The following is a 24,051-nucleotide window of genomic DNA, read 5'->3' on the forward strand; positions in this document are numbered from 1 at the left end:
GAAGGAAGGAAGGAAGGAAGGAAGGAAGGAAGGAAGGAAGGAAGGAAGGAAGGAAGGAAGGAAGGAAGGAAGGAAACACCTTTTTTTTTTTTTTGAGACAGAGTCTCGCTCTGTTCCCCAGGCTGGAGTGCAGTGGCGCAATCTCAGCTCACAGCAAGCTCCACCTCCCAGGTTTACGCCATTCTCCTGCCTCAGCCTCCCGGGTAGCTGGGACTACAGGCGCCCGCCACCACGCCCGGCTAATTTTTTGTATTTTTAGTAGAGATGGGGTTTTACCGTGTTAGCCAGGATGGTCTCAATCTCCTGACCTCGTGATCTGCCCGCCTCAGCCTCCCAAAGTGCTGGAATTACAGGCATGAGCCACCGCGCCCGGCCTAGAAAGAAACTTCTAATATGTTGAGTATGTTTGGCTATCTTTTTTTTTTTTTTTTAAGGCTAGTCAAGTGAAGCAGTAGGAGTGGAGAAGAAAGTTCGGGTATCTTTGTCAAAGAGGCTTAACTTACCCTAAGGAATAAAATTTTAATTATATGAGCTCTTCAGGAAAAGCATTTCATGCACAAAATGTACCTCTAGGCCATAACATACACAATGCAGGTTCCAGGTGGCTAGTGAACAAACCTTAGTCTCCGCTTCTCAGAGATGTTCAGTGCATAATTTCGAAGAGATTGGCTGCTGAGGTTTTCAGCGATTCTGTCCTCCAGCTGGGAGCTGTAAGAGTCGGTTGACTTTAGCAAAGTGCCGCTTTGCTTGTCCCGGGAATGGACAGTCGTTCTCCTGCGTGCAATGGACCGGTAGCTTGGCAATTCTTGGAGGAAGTTCACAGGTGGAGAGGAGAAGCAACTGGCATCTAGAGAGAGGTTCTCTTTGTAAAAGAAAAGAAAAAGCCATCATTCACTCCAGTGAATGATGAAAAGAAAGCCATCATTCACTCCAGTGAGTTTGGAAGCCAAGCAGGAAACTTGGATCTTGGGCATCATCACTGACCCTTGCAGATAGTTACTAGCCTGGGTCTGTGAGGACAGCATTTTGACCTTATTATATTTACCACGGTGGTGCTCAGGACAATGAAATCATCTGCAGATGGGCTCACTTTCTGCAGATGCGTTTGCAGACATGCTTTAAATTGCACAACATCTGATTTCCAGTGTATGGCTGCAGCCACTAGCTAAAAGCATGGCCTTGGGCAAGTTATCTAAACTTGCCCAAAGTTTTAAATATTTTAAATATTTGTCAAATGGGGTTAGTAATATTTGCTCCAACTTCCTCCCACAGTGTAGGGTATAGTAATGTATTCAGTAAAACTCTAAAAAGCGTAAAGTATACTATGCAAATGCATGGCAACAACATCAACAACAATAATAGCATTTCCTGTGTGTCAGGCATGGTGTTAAGAGCTTCACACGTATTCATGGGATCCGGACTGGCCTCCTGATCTGCTTGGACCAACAGAACAGAGCAGAAGTGATGCTGGGCCAGTTCTAAGGCCAGCCTTAAGAGATTTTGCAGACTTCTCCTTCTCTCTGGAGCCCAGCCAGAACAAGCCTGAGCGAGCCTGCCGGAAGATGAGACTATGTGGGATGACCGCCCTAGCTGAGGCCACTCCAGACCAGCCTTCAGTCAGCTTGACCGCCCTGTTAACCACAGACACTTAGAATGAATGACATTCCCAATTTACTTGCATTTAGAGAGCGGGTGATTGGGCGCATGGCAGACAAATCCAGGGTTGACTCCAAAACCCTTATTTCTATATCAGGCCAGTGCTAGAAGTCAAGCTTTGCTGTGTCTTGGGCAGCAGGCTAAGGCAGGTGGGCTTTCTGCTGAAGGGGAGGGAAGCTACTTTCTTTTTTTTTTTTTTTTTTTTTTTTGAGACTGAGTCTGGCTCTGTCGCCCAGGCTGGAGTGCAGTGGCCGGATCTCAGCTCACTGCAAGCTCCGCCTCCCGGGTTCACGCCATTCTCCTGCCTCAGCCTCCCGAGTAGCTGGGACCACAGGCGCCCGCCACTTCGCCCGGCTAGTTTTTGTATTTTTTAGTAGAGACGGGGTTTCACCGTGTTAGCCAGGATGGTCTCGATCTCCTGACCTCGTGATCCGCCCGTCTCGGCCTCCCAAAGTGCTGGGATTACAGGCTTGAGCCACCGCGCCCGGCGGGAAGCTACTTTCAAGATGGGTTTTACCCCTCATCAGATTTTAGTTGCGGGAAGATCAATCTGAGTGGAGACAGACAGGACTCAGGGAGAAGAGGGGGCAGGCAGCCATAATTACCTAAGCAATTACCCCTACGCAGCAAAGCTTCTACGGCTTCTTGATCGAAGCTAAATGTTTGAGTGTGGATCCCCACTCTGTCACTTATTAGCTCTGTGTCTTTGGGAAAGTTACTCAACCTTTCTAAGCTCTGTTTCCTCATCTCAAATATTCATTCAACAGCTCTATCTACCATGTGTCCTATCTGGAGTTAAGGGAACTGCAGTGAAGAAGGCAAGTGCCCTACTCACGTGGCAGTTATATTCTGAGATGGGGGAGAGGGAGATCAAATAATAAACAGGCAGTAAATATTATGCCAGGAAGTGACAAGTGCAATGGAAAAAAAAAAAAAAAAAAAAAAGAACAGAGTGGTGTCAGGGGACAGAGGTGATATGAGGGGTGGTGAACTGTTTTTGATAAGGTGGGGTCAGGTACGGTCTCTCTTTAAAGGTGACATTTAGATGAATGAAGGGAAGGGGTGAGACCCCTGGATATTTGGGGAAAAGCACCCCAGGCAGAGGGAACCCATAAGTGGAAAGGCCCAGCGGCAGCAGTGTGTGTGACAGGTTGGAGGAAGAGTGAATGAGCAAGAACCTGGTAGGCGGTTTTGTTGGTGGCCTCCAGTGAGCCACACTGGCCCTCTGCATGGTCCCCTCCTTGGATTTGCACTGGACCTGTGCTTGCTTTAACCAAAGGACTCAATGGAAGTAATGCTCTGCCATTTCCAGCCCAAAGTCATAAGAGGGCCTTGCAGTAGCCACTTCTGTGCTCTTGGGCCAGGGCTGCCTGGAAGGAAGTCTAACTACCTAGGACAACAAGGTGGAGAGGAAGAGCCCCTAAGCCTACAAAAAGAACCAAGGACCTGGGTGATTGCAAGAACCAAGGCCTAGGCCGGGCGCGGTGGCTCAAGCCTGTAATCCCAGCACTTTGGGAGGCCGAGATGGGCGGATCACGAGGTCAGGAGATCGAGACCATCCTGGCTAACACGGTGAAACCCCGTCTCTACTAAGAAATACAAAAAATAGCCAGGCGAGGTGGCGGGCGCCTGTAGTCCCAGCTACTCGGGAGGCTGAGGCCGGAGAATGGCGTGAACCCGGGAGGCGGAGCTTGCAGTGAGCTGAGATCCGGCCACAGCACTCCAGCCTGGGCTACAGAGCGAGACTCCGTCTCAAAAAAAAAAAAAAGAACCAAGGCCCCAGGCTCCTGTCTTCAACGCCCTGGGACAGCCAGGCACGGTGGCTCACACCTGGATTACACCTGTAATCCCAGCACTTTGGGAGGCCAAGGCAGGTGGATCACCTGAGATGGGGAGTTCAAGACCAGCCTGGCCAATATGGTGAAATTCCATCTCTACTAAAAATAGAAAAAAAAAAAAATTAGCTGGGCATGGTGGCATGCGCCTGTAATCCCAGCTACTCACAAGGCTGAGGTAGGAGAATAGCTTGAACCCGGGAGGCAGAGGTTGCAGTGAGCCAAGATTGGACGACTGTACTCCAGCCTGAGTGACAGAGCAAGACTTCATCTCAAAAAAAGCAAAACAAAAGAAAACAACAGCAACAAAAATCCCTGGGGCATCCTCACCAGGCATCGCAGTGATGAGGCCATCTTGGGCACTCCAGCCCCAGCAGACATCCCAGGCAGCAGGGCAAGCGGGCTCCCCCATGCCCCGAGTCATCCCTGATGCACAGAATCAGCAGAAATAATAACATGGCTTAAGCCAGCACGTTTGGAGCAGTGTGTTGAGCAACAACAGGTATTTAGGACAGGGAGAATGGAAACGCTGAAGTCAGAAGGGTGGCTGGGGTCGGACCAAACCAGACTTTGTAGGCCATGGCAGAACCTTGAGATGTCATGCTTCGACTGCGTTTTAAAAGTCACCCTGGGCCGGGCGTGGTGGCTCACGCCTGTAATCCCAGCACTTTGGGAGGCCGAGGCGGTCGGATCACAAGGTCAGGAGATTGAGACCATCCTGGCTAACATGGTGAAACTCTGTCTCTACTAAAAATACAAAAAATTAGCCGGGCGTGGTGGCGGGCGCCTGTAGTCCCAGTCACTTGGGAGGCTGAGGCAGGAGAATGGCGTGAACCCGGGAGGCAGAGCTTGTAGTGAGCTGAGATCGTGCCACTGCACTCCAGCCTGGGCGACAAACTGAGAATCTGTCTCAAAGGAAAAAAAAAAGGTCACCCTGGGCCCGGCACGGTGGCTCACACCTGTAATTCCAGCACTTTGGGAGGCCAAGGCGAGGGGATCACCTGAGGCCAGGACTCCAAGACCAGCCTGACCAACATGGAGAAACCCCGTCTCTACTAAAAATACAAAATTAGCTGGGCACGGTGGCGCATGCCTGTAATCCCAGCTATTCAGGATCGCTTGAACCCAGGAGGCGGAGGTTGCAGTGCGCTGAGATCATGCCATTGCACTCCAGCCTGGGCAACAAGAGCGAAACTCCATCTCAAAAAACAAAAAGGTCACCCTGGAGGCTGCAAGGCTGAGGTCAGGACTTGCTACACAGCCTGTTTATGAACATTAAAGAGGATCACATGGGTAGACAGTCCCAGGCAGTGCTTGGCACACACAGAGCTCCATAAAGGCACCAACCGGATAAGGATGGGCAGGGGCAGGGCCCGGTGGGGACCGGTCAAGGCCTGGCTCTGACACTGTAATCTTTGCCTTTCTCGGATGGGCAAGTTCAGACACAATGGAGCAGCTGTCCCACTGTAGATGACACACGGACACGTGGCTGGGGCCCTGCCGATCTCCATGCGCAAGTCTGCGAGCCTCACCCACCCTTCTACCTCCCTGCCTAGCACACCCTGAGGATATGACACACTTCCATTAGTGGCACTGGCTCCCTCGAGCCAATATGAGGGTAGGGCGGGTGTGGACTCTGAGAAGGAAAAGGGTCTAAGCCCTGCATGGAGGCTACCCTCCCGCTAGCAGAAACAAAGAGCTATTATTAACCACGAACAAAGGTCTTTGAATATAGAACAGCATGGACCTACTGAATATTCAACTGCCGTGGGGTCAGGGCCCCCAAGCTGGAGCCTGGGTTGGTTTAAAACACTGGCCTCTCACCCACCAGCCAAGCCACCCCAGGAGGGACCACAGCTGCCTCAGAATCACATTTTTCTCATCTCAGGAATGGAGGATCTAATACCATGGGCCTCATCAGCACAATGGTGAGGAAGGAGTTGCAAACGGCATGAATAACACCGGCTAAGATTTCTTGAGTACTTGCCTACCTTGTAGCAGGCTATTTAAAGTATTTAACATGCGGGCTGGGTGTGGGGGCTCACGCCTGTAATCCCAGCACTTTGGGCGGCCGAGGCGGGTGGATCATGAGGTCAGGAGATCGAGACCATCCTGGCTAACACGGTGAAAGTCTGTCACTACTAAAAATACAAAAAATTAGCCGGGCATAGTGGTGGGTGCCTGTAGTCCCAGCTACTTGGGAGGCTGAGGCAGGAGAATGGCATGAACCCGGGAGGCAGAGCTTGCGGTGAGCCGAGATTGCGCCACTGCACTCCAGCCTGGGCGACAGAGCGAGAATCTGTCTCAGAAAAAAAGAAATACATGCATTGTCACACTTAATACTCCAAACTACTCTTTGGAGAGAATTATCCCCATTGTGCCGGCATGGTCTCAGCTACTTTGGGAGGCTAAAGCAGAAGGATTGCTTGAGCCCAGGAATTCAAGACCAGCCTGGTCAACATAACAAGACTCCAATTCCAAGGAAAAAAAAAAACCGAAAGTCAAACAAAATCATTATCTCCATGTTACAGATGAATACCTGAGGCTCAGACAATTAGTAAGTGTTGCTTGCTTACACAGTAAGTGTTGGAACTAGGAACGCATCACAGGCTGATCAGACCCCAAAGCTGTAGTCTTCACCATGAAAAAATTCAGGGGGTCGCGGATTTACAAGTGCTTTGTAAATGTTAAAATGCCATATAAGCCGGGCACGGTGGCTCATGCCTGTAATCCTAGCGCTTCGGGAGGCTGAGGCAGGTAGATCACTTGAGGTCATGAGTTCAAGACCAGCCTGGCCAACATGGTGAAACCTCGTCTCTACTAAAAATACAAAAATTAGCTGGGCGTGGTGGCGGGTGCCTGTAATCCCAGCTACTCAGGAGGCTGAGGCAGGTGACTTGCTTGAACCCAGGAGGCGGAGGTTGCAGTGAGCCGAGATCACGCCGCTGCACTCCAACCTGGGCAACAGAGCAAGACTCCATTCCAAAAAAATATACAAATAAATAAATAAAATAAAAATAAAATTCCACACAAATCAACTAAGTAATTATCCTGTTTTTCATACACCACCTACCCCCTCCCAGGAAGAACTGTTCTGATTTTTCCTCTTTAGACACTCCAGGGAAGTTCCTCAACTTCAAACAAAAAATGTCACGACCATGTCTTCAAACACAGGCATCATTATTTTTACAACTAGGCTCCACCCCCTCTTGTTTCCATATAGGAACATACACTTTTCCCAGCATGACGTCACCTCATTCCTCACGCCAACCTGCAGAGGTAAGTGCAGAGGGCTTCACTGCCCTGGCATGTTTTTTTTTTTTTAGAGATAGGATCTTGCTCTATTGCCCAGGCTGGAGTGTACCTTAAACTCCTGGGCTCCAGCGATCCTCCCACCGCAGCCTCCCAGATAGCTGGGATTACAGATGCACACCACTACACCTGGCTGATTTTTTAATTTTTCAGTTTTTAGCAGAAACGGGGTCTTGCTTTGTTGCCTAGGCTGGTATCAAACTCCTGGGCTGAAGTGATCCTCCTGCCTTGGGCTTCCCAAAGGGCTGGGATTATAGGCATAAGCCACCACCCTTGGCCTGCTCTGGCTTTCCAACAGGGAAACTGAGGCCCAGGCTTGGCGACTTGCCCAAGGCTTGAGTGTCAAGACAGACTCCTGGTTGTACCGCAGGTCATTTCACCACTGAGAGCCTTGATGTTCTCCTCATCCTTAAAGAAGATGTCTCATTACAGTTATTGTCAGACATTCTACGGAATTGGTCCAGCCAAGAGCCTTGCTGTTGCGATGGCCACTGTAGTCCTGTGGTCAGCGTGGGCTGCTGTTGACCATCTGCACAGGAGTGGGTAGCATATTTCAGATACCGGGGTGCCTCTAAGAATGCCTAGAACTTCTTGGTCACTGGAGCCAGATTTCAGCAATTAGGAGATTATTACTCAGGTGGGAGAATGACTGGGTAATTCCAGGAGACACGAGGGAGCAGGGCCAGGCATAACCAATTTTTCTGCCATATACTATTCTTCCAGGTTAAGGACAAAGTCTTTCTGAGGCTTAAAAGCAGTGTCCTGCTCATAGAAGGCCCTCCATCTGGGCTGAGCACTGTGATTCATGCCTGTAATCCCAGCATTTTGGGAGGCCAAGGCGGGTGGATCACCTGAGGTTAGGAGTTCAAGACCAGCCTGACCAACATGGTGAAATCCCGTCTCTACTGAAAAAATACAAAATTAGCTGGGCGTGGTGATGCATGCGCCTGTAATTCCACTACTTGGGAGGCTGAGGCAGGAAAATCGCTTGAACCCAGGAGGCAGGGGTTGCAGTGAGCCGAGATCACTCCATCACACTCCAGCCTGGACAACAAGAGCAAAACTCCATCTCAAAAAATAAAAAAAAATTTAAAAATTTTAAAAAAAGAAGGCCCTCCATCTGAAGAATGAATGAATGAATGAATGAGCAGTGCAGAGGCAGGCCCATCTAGAGAGCATCGTGAGGTCCTAACTTTCTTGGCAACATTTCCCACAAGACACCACATCCTACCAACAGGCATGAACCCTCCCAGGAAGTGGGCACCAGCCAAGTATGATCTAAAGGGCACTAAAACCACCACCACCTTCCCCCGCGTCCTAGCCAAGAACCTTGCCCAACCGTATTTGGTGCTGAGTTCACAGCAGAGGTTTGTTTCCCACGCAGAGTATCACGGAAACTCTGGGTAAAAAGAGACTTCGTAGGTCACTGGGTCCAGGCCTCTCACCAGCTGCTATGGGAATTAGTTCTGTTTGACAACTTGTATGGAGCCTCTCTCTGTGCCAGACTCCAGACTGAGAGCTGGGACTCTGGAGAAGATGAACGCTTGCTCTCTGCCTTGATGAGCTTTTGCTCACTCCTTCGAACACCACATAGCTCCTAAGTGCCCACTCCACTGCACTCACTCACCCTCGTTACTACTCTATCCTTTTTTCTGTTGTTTGTTTAAGACAGGGTTTTGCTCTGTTGCCCAGGCTAGAGTGTGGTGGTCCCAACATAACTCACTGCAGCCTTGATCTCCCAGGCTCAAGCAATACTCTTCACCTCAGCCTCCTGAGTAGCTGGGACCACAGGTGTGCACCACTACACCCAGTTGATATACATATATTTTAGTAGAGATGAGGTTTTGTTATGTGGCCCGGGCTAGTCTCGAACTTCTGGACTCAAGTGATCCTCCCTGCCTCAGCCTCCCAAAGTGCTGGGATTATAGATGTGAACCACCACAACTGGCCTAGTCTGTTCTTTTTAATTGTTTACTTGTGGTGTGTTGTCTCTGACTCTATAACCTCTATGAAGGCAGAGACCTTGTCTCTTTCTGTTACCGCTGAATTACCAGGGTCTAGCACAGAGCCTGGTACATGACAGATGCTTAATAAATACCTTCTAAGTTGAATGAATGAATAATTCAGGAATGAATGAATTTGGTGCTGAGGATACAAGATACGTTACATCACCCACCAAGCCAACCAAAGTACTTTAAATACCAGGAAAGCAAGGATGTCAAAAAAATGAGAAAAAGATTTTAGGAATTTAAACCTTGAATATTATTCTTTTCTATATGAATGATGTATTTTTTTCACAATACAAAACGTTTTGTTGTTTTGTGTTTTTTTGTCTTTTTTTGTTTGTTTGTTTGTTTTTTGAGACGGAGTCTCGCTCTGTCGCCCAGGCTGGAGTGCAGTGGCCGGATCTCAGCTCACTGCAAGCTCCGCCTCCTGGGTTTACGCCATTCTCCTGCCTCAGCCTTGTGAGTAGCTGGGACTACAGGCGCCCGCCACCTTGCCTATCTAGTTTTTTGTATTTTTTTTTTTTTTTTTTTTTTTTGAGACGGAGTCTGGCTCTGTCGCCCGGGCTGGAGTGCAGTGGCCGGATCTCAGCTCACTGCAAGCTCCGCCTCCCGGGTTCATGCCATTCTCCTGCCTCAGCCTCCCGAGTAGCTGGGACTACAGGCGCCCGCCACCTCGCCCGGCTAGTGTTTTGTATTTTTTAGTAGAGACGGGGTTTCACCGTGTTAGCCAGGATGGTCTCGATCTCCTGACCTCGTGATCCACCCGTCTCGGCCTCCCAAAGTGCTGGGATTACAGGCTTGAGCCACCGCGCCCGGCCGTTTTTTGTATTTTTTAGTAGAGACGGGGTTTCACCGTGTTAGCCAGGATGGTCTCGATCTCCTGACCTCGTGATCCGTCCATCTCGGCCTCCCAAAGCGCTGGGATTACAGGCTTGAGCCACCGCGCCCGGCCTGTTGTTTTGTTTTTGAGACAGGGTCTCACTCTGTCACCCATGCTAGAGTGCAGTGGTGCCATTTCCACTCACTCTGCCTCCCAGGCTCAAGCAATCCTCCGGCCTCAGCTTCCCAAGTAGCTGGGACTACAGGTGTGCGCCACCACACCTGGTCAATTTTTTGTATTTTTTTGTAGAGATGGGGTTTTACCATATTACCCAGACTGGTCTCAAACTCCTGGACCCAAGCAATGCACCTGCTTCCACCTCCCAAAGTATTGAAATTACAGGGGTGAGCCACCGCACCTGGAACAAAAATAATTTGAAGCGTAAAAAAAGCTGGCAAAAAATATTGACTGAGATGTTGACCGTATGTTACATTCTTCCTATTTCAGGTACTTTACACAAACCAGCCCTATTGGAAATGTGCTTTGCTTTTCTTTCTTGTGAAATGATAAAATGTCATGCACACACCCACAATTTGATATCACTGATAAGTCAATGTAGATCTCAATCTCAGAACATTATGGACTTCTTTTCACTTGAATTGTTTTTATTTTTGTTTTTGCTTTTGAGACAGAGTCTTGCGCTGTCACCCAGGCTGGAGTGCAGTGGCGCAATCTCGGCTCACTGCAACCTCTGCCTCCCGGGTTCAAGCGATTCTCCTGCCTCAGCCACCCAAGTAGCTAGGATTACAGGCGTGCGCCACCACACCCAGCTAATTTTTTGTATTTTTAGTAAAGACAAGATTTCACCATGCTGGCCAGGCTGCTCTCGAACTCTTGGCCTCAAATGATCCACTTGCCTCGGCCTCCCAAAGTGCTGGGGTTACAGGCGTGAGCCACCGCGCCCGGCTGAATTGTTTTTATTTTGGATGTCAGGTGAAGGTAGAGTGTCCAGATAATCTGTGCTTACAGCTACCAAAGGGCCTTAATCCAAGAACTCATAAAGTCCCCGGACTCAACAGGGCGTGGTGGCTCACGCCTGTAATCCCAACACTTTGGGAGGCTGAGGTGGGCAGATCACGAGGTCAGGAGATCAAGACCATCCTGGCTAACACGGTGAAACCCCATCTCTACTAAAAATACAAAAAAATTAGCCGGGCGAGGTGGTGGGCGCCTATAGTCCCAGCTACCCGGGAGGCTGAGGCAGGAGAATGGCGTGAACTCGGGAGGCAGAGCTTGCAGTGAGCCGAGATCGTGCCCTGCACTCCAGCCTGGATGACAGGGTGAGACTCTGTCTCAAAGAAAAAAAAAGTCCCCAGACTCTAGTTGAAGCTGCTATGACATGTCAATCAAGTGCAAGAAGCCCTCCAAAGCCAGGGACTCATCACTGCCCTGCTCCTGGAAAGACCCATCTATCCATTCACTTATTCACCCACCACTCAGTCACTCAGAAACATTTACTGAGCAACTGTCACCACTCAAGCACTGTTCTAGGACTACAACATAGCCTTGAACACCACACACCATTTCCCTGCTTTTATGAAACTTGCATTCTATTTGGAGGAGACAGACATTAAACAAGTAAAAACAATGTACTTCAGATGTTGATAAGTGCGTGGAGAAAAATAAGTCAGGGGGCCGGGCATGGTAGCTCACCATTTGTTGGGCTTCTGCAATGAAGGGCATGTTCTATATCTGCACTGTCCAATACAGTGGCCAGTGGCCACATGGGACTATTAAGCAATTGAAATATGACTGGCTGGGTGCAGTGGCTCATGCCTATAACCCCAATACTTTGAGAGGATGAGGCGGGAGGATGGCTTGAACCCAGGAGTTCAAGGCCAATCTGGGCACCATAGTGAGACCCTGTCTCTACAAAAAAATAACATGTTTTTTGGCTGAGGTGGGAGGATCGCTTGAGCCCGGAAGGTGGAGGCTGCAGTGAGCTGTGATCAAAGCAATGCACGCCAGCCTTGGTGACAGAGCAAGACGCTGTCTCAAAATAAATAAATAAATAAATAAATACAGCCTAGAGGGGCCTCATTCACAGCAGCAGCCCAGTGCTTAGTCTGAGAGGGGAGGAGCCAGAGGCCCTGGTAACCTCCCGGATCTGCTAGACTTCGTAACAGTAGTGTCAGGAGAAACTGCATGAGTCACGCCAACTGGCACCTGGGTGGGGCTGGTGACTGGCTAGTCTAAGGCTTTACAAACAGATGAGCAAACAGCCTTCAGGAGCAGTGACTAACTCCATCATTAGAGCTGCTGCTGGGCCTGGAACTCAAGCCCCTGCTTTTCATGCCCATGGAGTATCTGGTCGGGTGTCTATGGGGCAGTTACTGCGATTCTGTCTATCTGAGAAGGTGGCAAGGCCTGTCAGTTAAGAGCAACCCACCCTGCCTGGATTTGGACCCCAGCCTCACTTGCCGCCTGCATAACCTGGCAAGTTTCTTGATCATTCCATGCCTCAGTTTTCCCACCAATAAAATAGGGACAGAGGTTCCTACCTCCTATAGCTGTCCTGAGGATTAGATGGCAATCACATGTAACATGCTTAGAACAGAGGTCAGCAAACATTTTCTGTAAAGAGGTAAGAATTTACTATTTGCAATTACTCAGCTTTGTCCCTGTAGGAGGAAAGCAGCCACAGATAATCCATAAATGAATGGGCACGGCTGTGTTCTACTAAAGGTTTATTTACAAAAAAAAAAAAGGTTGGCCAGCCTCGGTGGCTCACACCTGTAATTCCAGCACTTTGGGAGGCCAAGGCGGGTGGATCACGAGGATAGGAGTTCAAGACCAGCCTGGCCAAGATGGTGATACCCCATCTCTACCAAAAATACAAAACAATTAGCTGGGCATGGTGGCAGGTGCCCATAATCCCAGCTACTCGGGAGGCTGAGGCAGAGAATTGCTTGAACCAGGGAGGTGGAGCCTGCAGTGAGCTGAGATGGCACCACTGTACTCCAGCCTGGGCAACAGAGCGAGACTCCATCCAAAAAAAAAAAAAGGCCGGGCCCAGTGGCTCACGCCTGTAATCCCAGCACTTTGGGAGGCCAAGGTAGGTGGATCACGAGGTCAGGAGATCGAGACCATCCTGGCTAACACGGTGAAACCTCATCTCTACTAAAAATATAAAAAATTAGCCGGGCGTAGTGGCGGGCGCCTGTAGTCCCAGCTACTTGGGAGGCTGAGGCAGAAGAACGGCGTGAACCCAGGAGGCAGAGCTCGCAGTCAGCCGACATCGTGCCACTGCACTCTAGCCTGGGCGACGGAGCGAGACTCTGTCTCATAAAAAAAAAAAAGAAAGAAAGAAAAAAAAAAAAGGCTGGATTTAGCATAGGAGTTGTTTGCAGATCCTTGGCTCAAAACACTGCCTGAGGCCAGGTGCGGTGGCTCACACCCGTAATTCCAGCACTTTGGAGGCCAGAGGCGGGTGGATCACCTGAGGTCAGGAGTTGAAGACCAGCCTGGCCAACATTGCGAAACCCTGACTCTACTAAAAATACAAAAATTAGCCGAGTATGGTGTCAGATGCCTGTAATCCCAGCTACTTGGGGGGATAAGGCAGGAGAATCGCTTGAATCCAGGAGTCAGAGGTTGAAGTGAGCCGAGATCATGCCACTGCACTCCAGTCTGGGTGACAGAGTGAGACCCTGTCTCAAAAAATAAAAAGGCCGGGCATGGTGGCTCACATCTGTAATCCCAGCACTTTGAGAGGCCGAGGCAGGCTGATCACCTGAGGTCAGGAGTTCGAGACCAGCCTGGCCAATGTGGTGAAACCCTGTCTTTACTAAAAATACAAAAATTAGCCAGGCATGGTGGCGCGCACCTGTAATCCCAGCTACTCGGGAAGCTGAGGCACAAGAATTGCTTGAACCCAAGAGGCAGAGGTTGCAGTGAGCCGAGATCACACCACTGTACTTCAGCCTGGGCGACAGAGCTAGATTCCGTCTCAGAAAAATAAAATAAAAAGGAGTCACCTCCCCCAAGAGGCCTATGGACCACCCCATCTGAGTAGGCTACTCTTCCTTCTCTATCTTACCATCTTGTTTGTTTCCATCCCAGTAGTTAGGGCTACCTCCGATAATCCTATTTGTCTCTTTACTGTTTAGTGCGTCTGGCTTGACTAGAAGCTCCATGAAAGCAGAGACCCTACCTGCTTCCTTTGCCACTAGAACCCCAAGGCCTGGTATGTGATGATCCCTCAGGGCCCATTTGCTTCCCTTCCTCCTCCTCTAAGGGTGGAGACAGAACATCAGAAGGTCTAGGCAGACCCAGACCCAAACAATGTAAAAGGAAACCAGACTGTGACAAAGGTCAGAGGCTGAAAAGTTATTTCCGCCTTTTATCCCTCTAAATTCTTCACTTCCTGAAAAAACAAACAAGAAAAAGCCACTGAGGGCCCCTGGACTTAATCCAGGCCTGAGTTGCTGGGCAGAGGTCAGTCTCGTCCAGACATGGGAAAAAAATAACTCAAGTCAGACGGGTGGGTCACCAGAGAAAGAATCCAGCCTGCGAATGGCCTGTGCGAGCTTCAGCTCTGTCCAGACCTGCCTCCCTCTGGTGATGCCTTTAAAGGTGGTAAGTGACCTGGACAAATGGGCTTAGAAGATAAGAGGGAAAAACAAATATCACAGGTCAGATGGTTATGTGTCTTTCAAGTTTAATACCGTCTACTGGACTGAAAGACGTCCAAAGAATAGTTACTCAACTACATAAATTCCCTTTTTTTTTTTTTTTTTTTTTTTTTTTGAGACAGAGTCTCGATATGTTGCCATGCTGGAGTGCAATGGTATGATCTTGGCTCACCACAACCTCTGCCTTCCAGGCTCAAGTCATTCTCCTGCCTCAGCTTCCCAAGGAAGCTACAGGAATGTGCCACCATGCTCGGCTAATTTTTGTATTGTTAGTAGAGATGGGGTTTCACCATGTTGACCAGGCTGGTCTCGTACTCCTGACCTCAGGTGATCCACCCACCTCGGCCTCCCAAAGTGCTGGGATTACAGGTGTGAGCCACCGTGCCCAGCCAACTACATAAATTCCTAACAATGTATCTCCAGAAAGTATAGGCACAACGGCACATGCAGTCATGCCTGTAATCAAGTGCTCTGGGAGGCCAAGGCAGGAAGATCCCTTGAGCCCAGGAGTTTGAGACCAGCCTGGACAACATAGCAAGACTCTGTCTCTACAAAATATACAAAAATTGGGCGGGGTATGGTGGCTCAGGCCTGCAGGCCCAGCACCTTGGGTGACCAAGGCAGGAGGATCGATTGAGCTCAGGAGTTTGGGACCAGCCTGGACAACATAACCAGACCCCGTCTCTACTTAAAATCAAGAAAATTAGCCAGACGTGGTTGCATGCGCCTGTAGTCCCAGCACTTTGGGAGGCCAAGGCGGGTGGATCACCTGAGGTCAGGAGTTTGAGACCAGCCTGACCAACACGGTAAAATCTCATCTCTACTAAAAATACAAAAATTAGCATTTTGTATTTTTAGTAGAGGCATGGTGGTGCACAAGTACATATGGTGGTGCACACCTGTAGTCCCAGCTACTTGGGAGGCTGAGGCAGGAGAATGGATTAAACCTGAGAGGTGGAGGTTGCAGTGAGCCGAGATTGCACCACTGCACTAAAGCCTGGGCAACAGAATAAGACTAAAAAAAGGAAGAAAGAAAGAAAGAGAGAGAGAGAGAGAGAAAGGAAGGAAGGAAGGAAGGAAGGAAGGAAGGAAGGAAGGAAGGAAGGAAGGAAGGAAGGAAGAAAGAAAGAAAGAAAGAAAGAAAGAAAGAAAGAGAGAAAGAGAGAGAGAGAAAGAGAGAAAGGGAGGGAGGGAAGGAAGGAGGGAGGGAAGGAGATAGAGGGAGAGAAAAGAAAAGAAAACAAAACAAAACAAAAGAAGCCAGGTGTGGTTGCATGCACCTGTAGTCCCTGCACTTTGGGAGGCCAAGGCAGGAAGATCAATCAAGGCCAGGAGTTTGAGATTGCAGAAGGAAACCCTGTCTCTAAAAAAAAAAAAAAAAAAAAAAAAATCAGGGTCCAGTTCCACCACAAGAGCATCTCCAGGGGCTGCTGAGTTTTGTCTCTATCATTCCAAGTCGTCCCTGCTCCAGACCAAGTCCCACCATCTGGCAGTCAGGTCAGTTCAAACACAGTCACATCAGGGCCCTTCCAGGTTCTTTTTTTTTTTTTTTTTTTTTTTGTTTTTTGAGACGGAGTCTCGCTCTGTCGCCCAGGCTGGAGTGCAGTGGCTGGATCTCAGCTCACTGCAAGCTCCGCCTCCCGGGTTCACGTCATTCTCCTGCCTCAGCCTCCCGAGTAGCTGGGACTACAGGCGCCCGCCATCTCGCCTGGCTAGTTTTTTGTATTTTTTAGTAGAGACGGGGTTTCACCGTGTCAGCCAGGATGGTCTCGATCTCCTGACCTCGTGATCCGCCCGTCTCGGCCTCCCAAAGTGCTGGGATTACAGGCTTGAGCCACCGCGCCCGGCCCCCTTCCAGGTTCTTTCCTTGAGTGCCCCTTGAGGAGGCTGGAGGAGAGGCCAAAGACATTTGCACCTGAGACTCCAGAGTCTAGATTTACAACCACTATGTTACAGCTGCCAGTGTGGCTGCAAGGACACTTCATTCATTCATTCACTTATTCATTCAAAATAGATATAGCATCTGCTGTGTGCCAGATGCCATTCTAGGTTCTAGGGAAACAAGGCAAAGCCCCTGTTTTCCAAAGCATCCACATTCTAGGAAAGACTGCTACCAGCCTGGCACGGTGGCTCACATCTGTAATCCCAATACTTTGGGAGGCCGAGGTGGGCAGATCACTTGAGGTCAGGAGTTCGAGACCAGCCTGGCCAACATAGTGAAACCCCATTTCTACTAAAACTACAAATCAGCCAGGCATGGTGGCACGTGCCTGTAGTCCCAGCTACTCAAGGAGGCTAAGGCAGGAGAATCGCTTGAACCTGGGAGGCAGAGGTTGTGGTGAGCTGAGATCGCACCACTGCACTCCAGCCAGGGCAATAGAGTGAGTCTCTATTTCAAAAAAAAAAAAAAGACTGCTACTAAACAAGAAAATAACCAAACCAGATGACTTCAGGTGGTGGTAAGAGCTTTGAAAGAATAAGCAAGGGCCGGGCGCGGTGGCTCACGCTTGTAATCCCAGCACTTTGGGAGGCTGAGGTGGGCGGATCACGAGCTCAGGAGATCGAGACTATCCTGGCTAACACGGTGAAACCCCATCTCTACTAAAAATACAAAAAAATTAGCCAGGCGAGGTGGCAGGCGCCTGTAGTCCCAGCTATTCAGGAGGCTGAGGCAGGAGAATGGCGTGAACCCGGGAGGCGGAGCTTGCAGTGAGCTGAGATCGCGCCACTGCACTCCAGCCTGGGCAACAGAGCGAGACTCCACCTCAAAAAAAAAAAAAAAAAAAGAAAGAAAGAATAAGCAAGGTAACTAACTGGTCAGAGAAAGAGAGATGGGCGCATTCCCTCAGATAGACAGCCCCAGAGGTCTGCCTCTCTGACGTGACATTTGAGCAGAGACCCAACAGGAAAAGGAAGAGGCAGCCCTATTAAGAAGGAAGAGGAGTCCAGGTGAAAAGAATGGCAGATGCAAAGGCCCTGAGGCAGAAACAATCTTGGTATGCTGGAAGGATAGGAAGGCAGCCAGTGCAGCTGGAGCAGGATAGGTTAGGGCGGGTCGAGGTGATGAGGGCCTGGAAAGAGGGGCTGGGGTTGAATCACCAGATCCTGTTGGTTGCTATGGAAGAGCCTGGAGTTTATTCTCAGAGCAATGAGAAACCACTGGAAAGTTGCTTTTTGTTTTTTTGTTTTTCAGACAAAGACTACCTCTGTCACCCAGGCTAGACTGCAGTGGTGCAATCTCGGCTCACTGTAACCTCTGCCTCCCGGGTTCAAGCAATTCTCCTGCCTCAGGCTTCCCGGTAGCTGGGATTACAGGCACATGCCACCACACCCATCTATTTTTTTTTTTTTTTCTTTTGAGACGGAGTCTCGCTCTGTTGCCCAGGCCGGAGTGCAGTGGCGCCATCTCGGCTCACTACAACCTCCACCTCCCAGGTTCAAGCAATTCTCCAGTCTCAGCCTCCCGAGTAGCTGGGACTACAGGTGCGTGCCACCACGCCTGGCTAATTTTTTGTATTTTTGGTAGAGAGAGGATTTCACCATGTTAGCCAGGATGGTCTCAATCTCCTGACCTTGTGATCCACCCGCCTCAGCCTCCCAAAGTGCTGGGATTACAGGCATGAGCCACTGCACCTGGTCAGCCACGGGAAAGTTTTATGTAAGCAAGGGAGTGATCTGTTTTATCATTTGGAAGGATAAACACCTCTTCTTCTTCTTCCTCTGTTTTTAGAGATGGAGTCTAGTTCTGTCACCCAGGCTGGAGCCCAGTGGCACAATCACAGCTTACTGTAACCTCAAACTCCTGGGCTCAAGTGATTCTCCCGCCTCAGCATCCCAAAGTGCTGGGATTATAGGCATGAGTCACCATGCCTGGTCACACTTCTCATTCTTTAAGCCAGACCTCATTTGTCACCTCCCCCATCCCCCACCCCACCCCACAGACTGTCCTATAATGCCCATACAACAGGTCACTGTTTAGAAAGTGCTACAAAGTTACAAACACAGTCCCTTCTGAGCCTCCCACCAATGTTGGTGGGTACAAGGTCAAAAAAAAAAAAATCTTATCTATCAAAGAGGCATAGGAGACTTTTTAGTTACAGGGCCCAATTATAGTCCTCCTAAAAAGATGCCAAAAGTCCCCTTAAACACTTAGCAAAGATTCAAGAACGATGAATCTCACATTCTTTGTATGGGAAATGAGGAACTTCACATCTTCAATATAATGGATTCCACTAAAATAAGATGACGATCAATAGGAACCAACTAAAAAAATACTTGACTAGCTTATTGAAAGGCTGAAATTCAGCTGACATAAGCAGTATTAATATTGAGCTAGAAAATAATTCGCATTGAATCCACCCCAACTTTTGTTTTCTGATGTGGGTCTCTTCTAATTTTTTTTTTTCTTCTGGACATTGAGAACAATCCAATTTGAAGGCCACAATGCCCAAATCTACAGTCATGTTTTATTCTACATCCTTGGTTTCGTTAAATCTCTATTCTAAAATTGAAAAAGAGAAAACATTGCAGATAAAACTTTATGGCAGGGTCTTGTGTTTTGTTCAGGACAAGATTCCTAAGTTTCAAATGCTACAAGGAACCCTGCCTGAGTGCTGGCAGCTTTTCTGTCTTGACTGGGCAGCGGTTATACATATTTCTGTAGAAATTCATGGAGCTGTATACTTTCCTGTAATTCTACCCAGTACAAAAGATTATAATACTTGGCTGGCTACCGTTTATTGTGACTGTCTAGCCACAATGCCAGGCACTGTGCTAGACACATCACACGATTCTCAGCTACTCCCTGCACCATTTTATTCTCATTTTACTGCTGAAGGATCTGAGACTCAGAGAAGGCAAGCCACTTACCAAAGGTCCCACAGCAATAAACAGACAAGGCAGAATTCGGTTTCCAGTTGGTCTAACTGTATATGAAGGCTGAAATGCCTGGGAGGCAGGCACCTCATACCAGAACGTTAGGCGTGGAGGGGTGCTCGCAATCCCTTCATTTAACAGATGAGGCTATTGAAAGACTGTCTTGGTCAACAGCTGGAAGACAAACCCACCACGGTCCGGACTGCCATTCTAGTGTCCTTTTGGCCCGGCTGGGTCCCACTGGATTGGACGAGGACGCGTTGGAGGAGGGAGCAGGAATAAGAAAGATCCCCTTCCCACCTGCTGTTCCCCAGAGCCGGGAGCACCCCGCGCCGCGCGGGGCGTGAGAGTGGATAGCGGCCAAGCCGAGCCTCCAGCAGCCGGCTCCCTCCGTGCGCCCTAGGACCCCAGGGGCACCGTCCCCGCGCGCGCCCCCCGCAGCCCTACCTGGATGGACCGCGGGCTGCCGGCTGGGCCTGCCGAGCTGGAGCGCACTGGCGCTGGACTCGCTCATGGCTGCGCCCCGCGCTCCTCAGAGGCTGCCGCGGACGCTCTCCACCCGCGGCCGCCGCCGCCTCCCCAGCCTTCCCTCGCGGAGCCGGGATTCCAGGTTCCGGCGCTGACATCACAGAGGCCGGGGCGGGGCGCCCAAGCCTTCCCTTCCCACGCCCGCCGCCCGCTGGACCCCGCGAGGAGCCGAGCACAGAGACCGGAGAGGGGCTGCAGAGCCGGGGAGATCCGGCAAGGCTCCATCCAGCGGCGGCGACAAGCAGCGACCTCCCTGCTGTCTCACTGAGTTTAAAACATCACAATAGAATGGGCACAATGGGAGCCCAGTCCCCACCAGTACCCAGTACACCCATGTAATGAACATGCACATGGGCCCCCTGCAACTAAAATCTAATCTAATCTAATCTAATAAAGAAATAAATAACGAAAATAACCGGTTGGGCGCTGTGGCTCACGCCTGTAATCCTCTCATTTTGGGAGGCCGAGGCTGGAGGATCGTGTGAGCCCACAAGTTTGAGACCAGCGTAGCCAACACAGTGAGACCCCCATCTCTAAAATTAAAAAATAAAAAATCCACACACACACACACACACAAACCCCAAGATTCCAAATAAGTGCATTTAGTAAGTTACCATTTGGGAACAAAAAGGAAAACAAAAAATATATTTGTACGTGTTTGTAAACGCCTAAGCTATCTCCCTAGAGAGTGCAAGAAACTGGCTACCTGTGGTAGCCCTGGATGGGGAGCTAGAGGGCCGAGTGAAGAGAAAACTACATGCAGAGTTTGTCTTTTACGTTTTACACTATAGCCTCGCTTCATCTCTACCTCTGTTCGTGTGCAGCTTAAAAACATAACATTGCCAGGCACAGTGACTCACGCCTGTAATCTCAGCACTTTGAGAGGCCGAGGCCGGCAGATCACCTGACATCAGGAGTTAGAGACCAGCCTGACCAACGTGGTGAAACCCTGTCTGTACTAAAAATACAAACTTAGCCAGGCACGGTGGCACACGCCTGTAGTCCCAGCTACCCTGGAGGCTGAGGCAGGAGAATCTCTGGAACCCAGGAGGCAGAGATTGCAGTGAGCCGAGATCACACCACCGCACTCCAACCTCGGCGACAGAGCACAGAGCGAGAATCCATCTCAAAAAAAATAATAATAAATAATAAAAAATAAAAATTTTTTTAAAAAACCATGAAATTAAAAATAATTGCTAGTGACCAGCCTGGACAACATGGGGAAATCCCATCTCAATTTAAAAAAAAAAAAAAGAAAGAAAGAAAAGTAATTGCTAAATATAAATAAATGGCTAAATAAATAAATGGGGAAAATGGAGAGAAATCTCCTGTGCAGATTTGCAGATTTTGAAATCATTTATGTAGATACTTCAAGGACAGAGAGTTTAGCTCCCTACTCCTTAAGTGTGGGTTGCCTCTAGTGACATCCTTCCAAAGAGTGCAGTATGGAAGTGGTGGTGGAAGAGGGCAGGGTGGTTTACAGTAGATAACACCTGAAAACACTGTCTCAGACAAATGATCAAAGTTAACATCAGCTGGGCTCCGTGGCTCACACCTGTAATCCCAGCACTTTGGGAACTCCTGACCTCAAGGCCAGTTGGATCACTTGAGGTCAGGAGTTCGAGACCAGCCTGGCCAACATGGCAAAAACCCATGTCTACTAAAAATACAAAAAAATTAGCTGGGCATGGTGGCGGGCACCTGTAATCCCAGCTACTCAGAAGGCTGAAGCAGGAGAATCTCTTGAACCCAGGATGTGGGCGTTGCAGTGAGCCAAGATTGCACTACTGCACTCCAGCCTGGGCAACAGAGTGAGACTCCATCTCAAAATTAATTAATTAATTAATTAACATCAACAACATTAAGCTATGTGGCTAGTACGCACTCTTCATACGATGTGATGAGAAGGGCACTTTACCTCTGTGGTCACAAGAAAAATATCAGACAAATTCAACCGAGGGGTGTTCTACAGAATACCTGGTTAGTACTCATCAAAACTGTCAAGGTCATTTTTTATAAAAGGAGGCTGGACTCTGTGGCTCATGCCTGTAATCCCAGCGCTTTAGGAGGCTGAGGTGGGAGAATGGCTTCAGCCCAGGAGTTGGAGACTAGCCTAAGCAACATATTGAGACCCCATCTCTACAAAAAAGTTTAAAAATTAGCTGAATGTGGTGGAACATGCCTGTAATCTGAGCTACTCAGTTCCTGGAACACAAGTTAAAACACATTAAAAACTATAGAAATCTGAATAAAGTAGGGACTTCAGTTAATAGTCATGTATCAATCTTGGTTCATTAATTGTGAAAAATGTACCATATTGATGTAGGATGTTAACAGTAGGGGAAACGGCGTGGGCCGTGGGAAAACTCGCATTCTCATCCTCAAAGGCTTTCTGTAGATCTAAAACTATTCCAAAACAGAAAATTACGTGTGTGGGTAAGTAATTTCCTGGCTCAAAATAAAAGCTATTATTTATTTATTTTGAGACAGCGTCTTGCTCTGTCGCCCAGGCTGGTGTGCAGTGGCAAAATCTTGTCTCATTGCAACCTCCGCCTCCTGGGGTCAAGCAATTCTCCTGACTCAGCCTCCTGAGTAGCTGGGATTACAGGCACCTGCCACCATGCCGGCTAATTTATGTATTTTTAGTAGAGACGGGGTTTCGCCATGTTGGCCAGGCTGGTCTCAAACTCCTGACCTCAAGCAATTTGCCGGTCTTGGCCTCCCAAAGTGCTGGGATGACAGGTATGAGCCACCGTGCCCAGCTGATAAAGCTATTTTTATTGTGGTTAATGGTAAGGTCACTGGATGGGAACCTGGTTTCAGATTATTTCCTGTGTGAGCTGGACCACATGACACAACCTTTCTGAGCCTGTTTTCTTATCTGTAAAATGGGGATATAAGACTAGAGCTTAGGTCCCAGGGCTGTAGCAACAGCAATTGCCTAGAGACAGCCTAAATTTCCATTGATAGGAGAGAGGTTAAATAAATGTTGACACATCTGTCCAGCAATTACATAGCTCTATATGGAGATCTATAGAAAATTATGTTTACAGAAGGTATATTATTAGGTGAAAAAGCAAGGTGGAGGCTGGGCGTGGTGGCTCATGCTTATAACCCCAGCATTTTGGGAGGCTGAGGCAGGAGGGTCACTTGAGTCCAGGAGTTTAAGACCAGCCTGGGCAACATAGTGAGATCCCCATCTCTACAAAGATAAAATGTATCCAGGTGTGGTGGCATACAACCTGCAGCCCTGGCTACTTAGGAGGCTAAGGCAGGGGGATTGCTTGAGCCCAGGAGTTCAAGGTTACAGTGAGCTATGCTCATGACACTGCCCTCCAGGAGAGAGTGAGACACCATCCAAAAAAAAAAAAAGTGTTGAAAAATACAAGAATATATATGTATCTGTTTGTAAATGCATCATACATCTCGGGACAAGGGCAGGGGGATTTTTACTAATTACCCTTTTTTTTACTCCATAGACATACTACTGATACATACTCAAATGTTAAAAAATGATCTTTAAGCCTGTGGCACAGAGGAAGTGTCAGGAAATGATGGCTATTTCTACTGCGAGACAATTCCTCCCTCTTCCCTTCCTTACTGGAGGCCACCTTCCAACCCACGGTCCCAGCCTGCAGATCTGGAAAGGGATGGATGAAATCCAGTTGTTCTGCATGTGGAAGATGGAATGGCATGGAGGCGAGTGGGATTGTGTAGTGACCCTAGAGAGAAGTCCCAGCACTTCCTGCTGGCTGCACCTGGCACCTGGCACCTGGTCCTTGCTTGACTCTGCATCCTGAGCCAGAGAGACCTCAGTTATTTTTCCAGGAGCAGAAGAATGAGCCAGCCTCCCAAAGGAGATTCCCTGCTCCCAGGAGACAATTTTACAGGAATACAAATAGGATAGTTCTTCAGGAAGCAACAGTCACTAAAATCTCCTGTTAGAAGGAATAGAAGAGGAGGAAGGCAGGCAGAGGGATACAAAGAAATTCAGACAGAGGGATGGTGAGTAGGACAGAAAGACGGGCAGAATTATCAATTCATGTGTTGCTTTATTTCAAGGGGAGACACAAATGTCGCCACAGCACCCCCTATCGCCTCTCTCAATCCTAGCACTTTATTTTTACCGCTTGTTTTGTTTTGTTTTGTTTTGTTTTGTTTGTTTGTTTTGAGACAGAGTCTTGCTCTGTTACCCAGGCTGGAGTGTAGTGGCACAATCTCAGCTCACTGCAACCTCTGTCTCCCCGGTTCCAGCGATTCTCCTGCCTCAGCCTCCCGAGTAGCTGGGACTACAGGCACACACCACCACGCCCGGCTAATTTTTA

At 48.9% G+C, this 24,051-nt stretch overlaps 1 protein-coding gene across 2 annotated transcripts in view; it reads right to left on the reverse strand.

Moving 5' to 3' along the window:
* The window catches only part of TMC7 (transmembrane channel like 7), a 69,879-nt gene extending 50,043 nt beyond the window's left edge, over positions 1-19,836 (reverse strand). For both annotated transcript variants that reach the window (XM_025370617.1, XM_025370618.1), the window contains exons 1-2: positions 19,646-19,836; positions 619-862 (exon numbers count right to left, since the gene is read on the reverse strand). In XM_025370617.1, the coding sequence (XP_025226402.1) occupies positions 619-862; positions 19,646-19,712 (311 nt within the window). In that variant the 5' untranslated portion in view covers positions 19,713-19,836. The remainder of the gene's footprint in view (positions 1-618; positions 863-19,645) is intronic.
* Positions 19,837-24,051: the final 4,215 nt, after the last annotated feature.

Source organism: Theropithecus gelada, chromosome 20 (assembly GCF_003255815.1).
Source record: "Theropithecus gelada isolate Dixy chromosome 20, Tgel_1.0, whole genome shotgun sequence".
NCBI classification, from domain to species: Eukaryota; Metazoa; Chordata; class Mammalia; order Primates; family Cercopithecidae; genus Theropithecus; species Theropithecus gelada.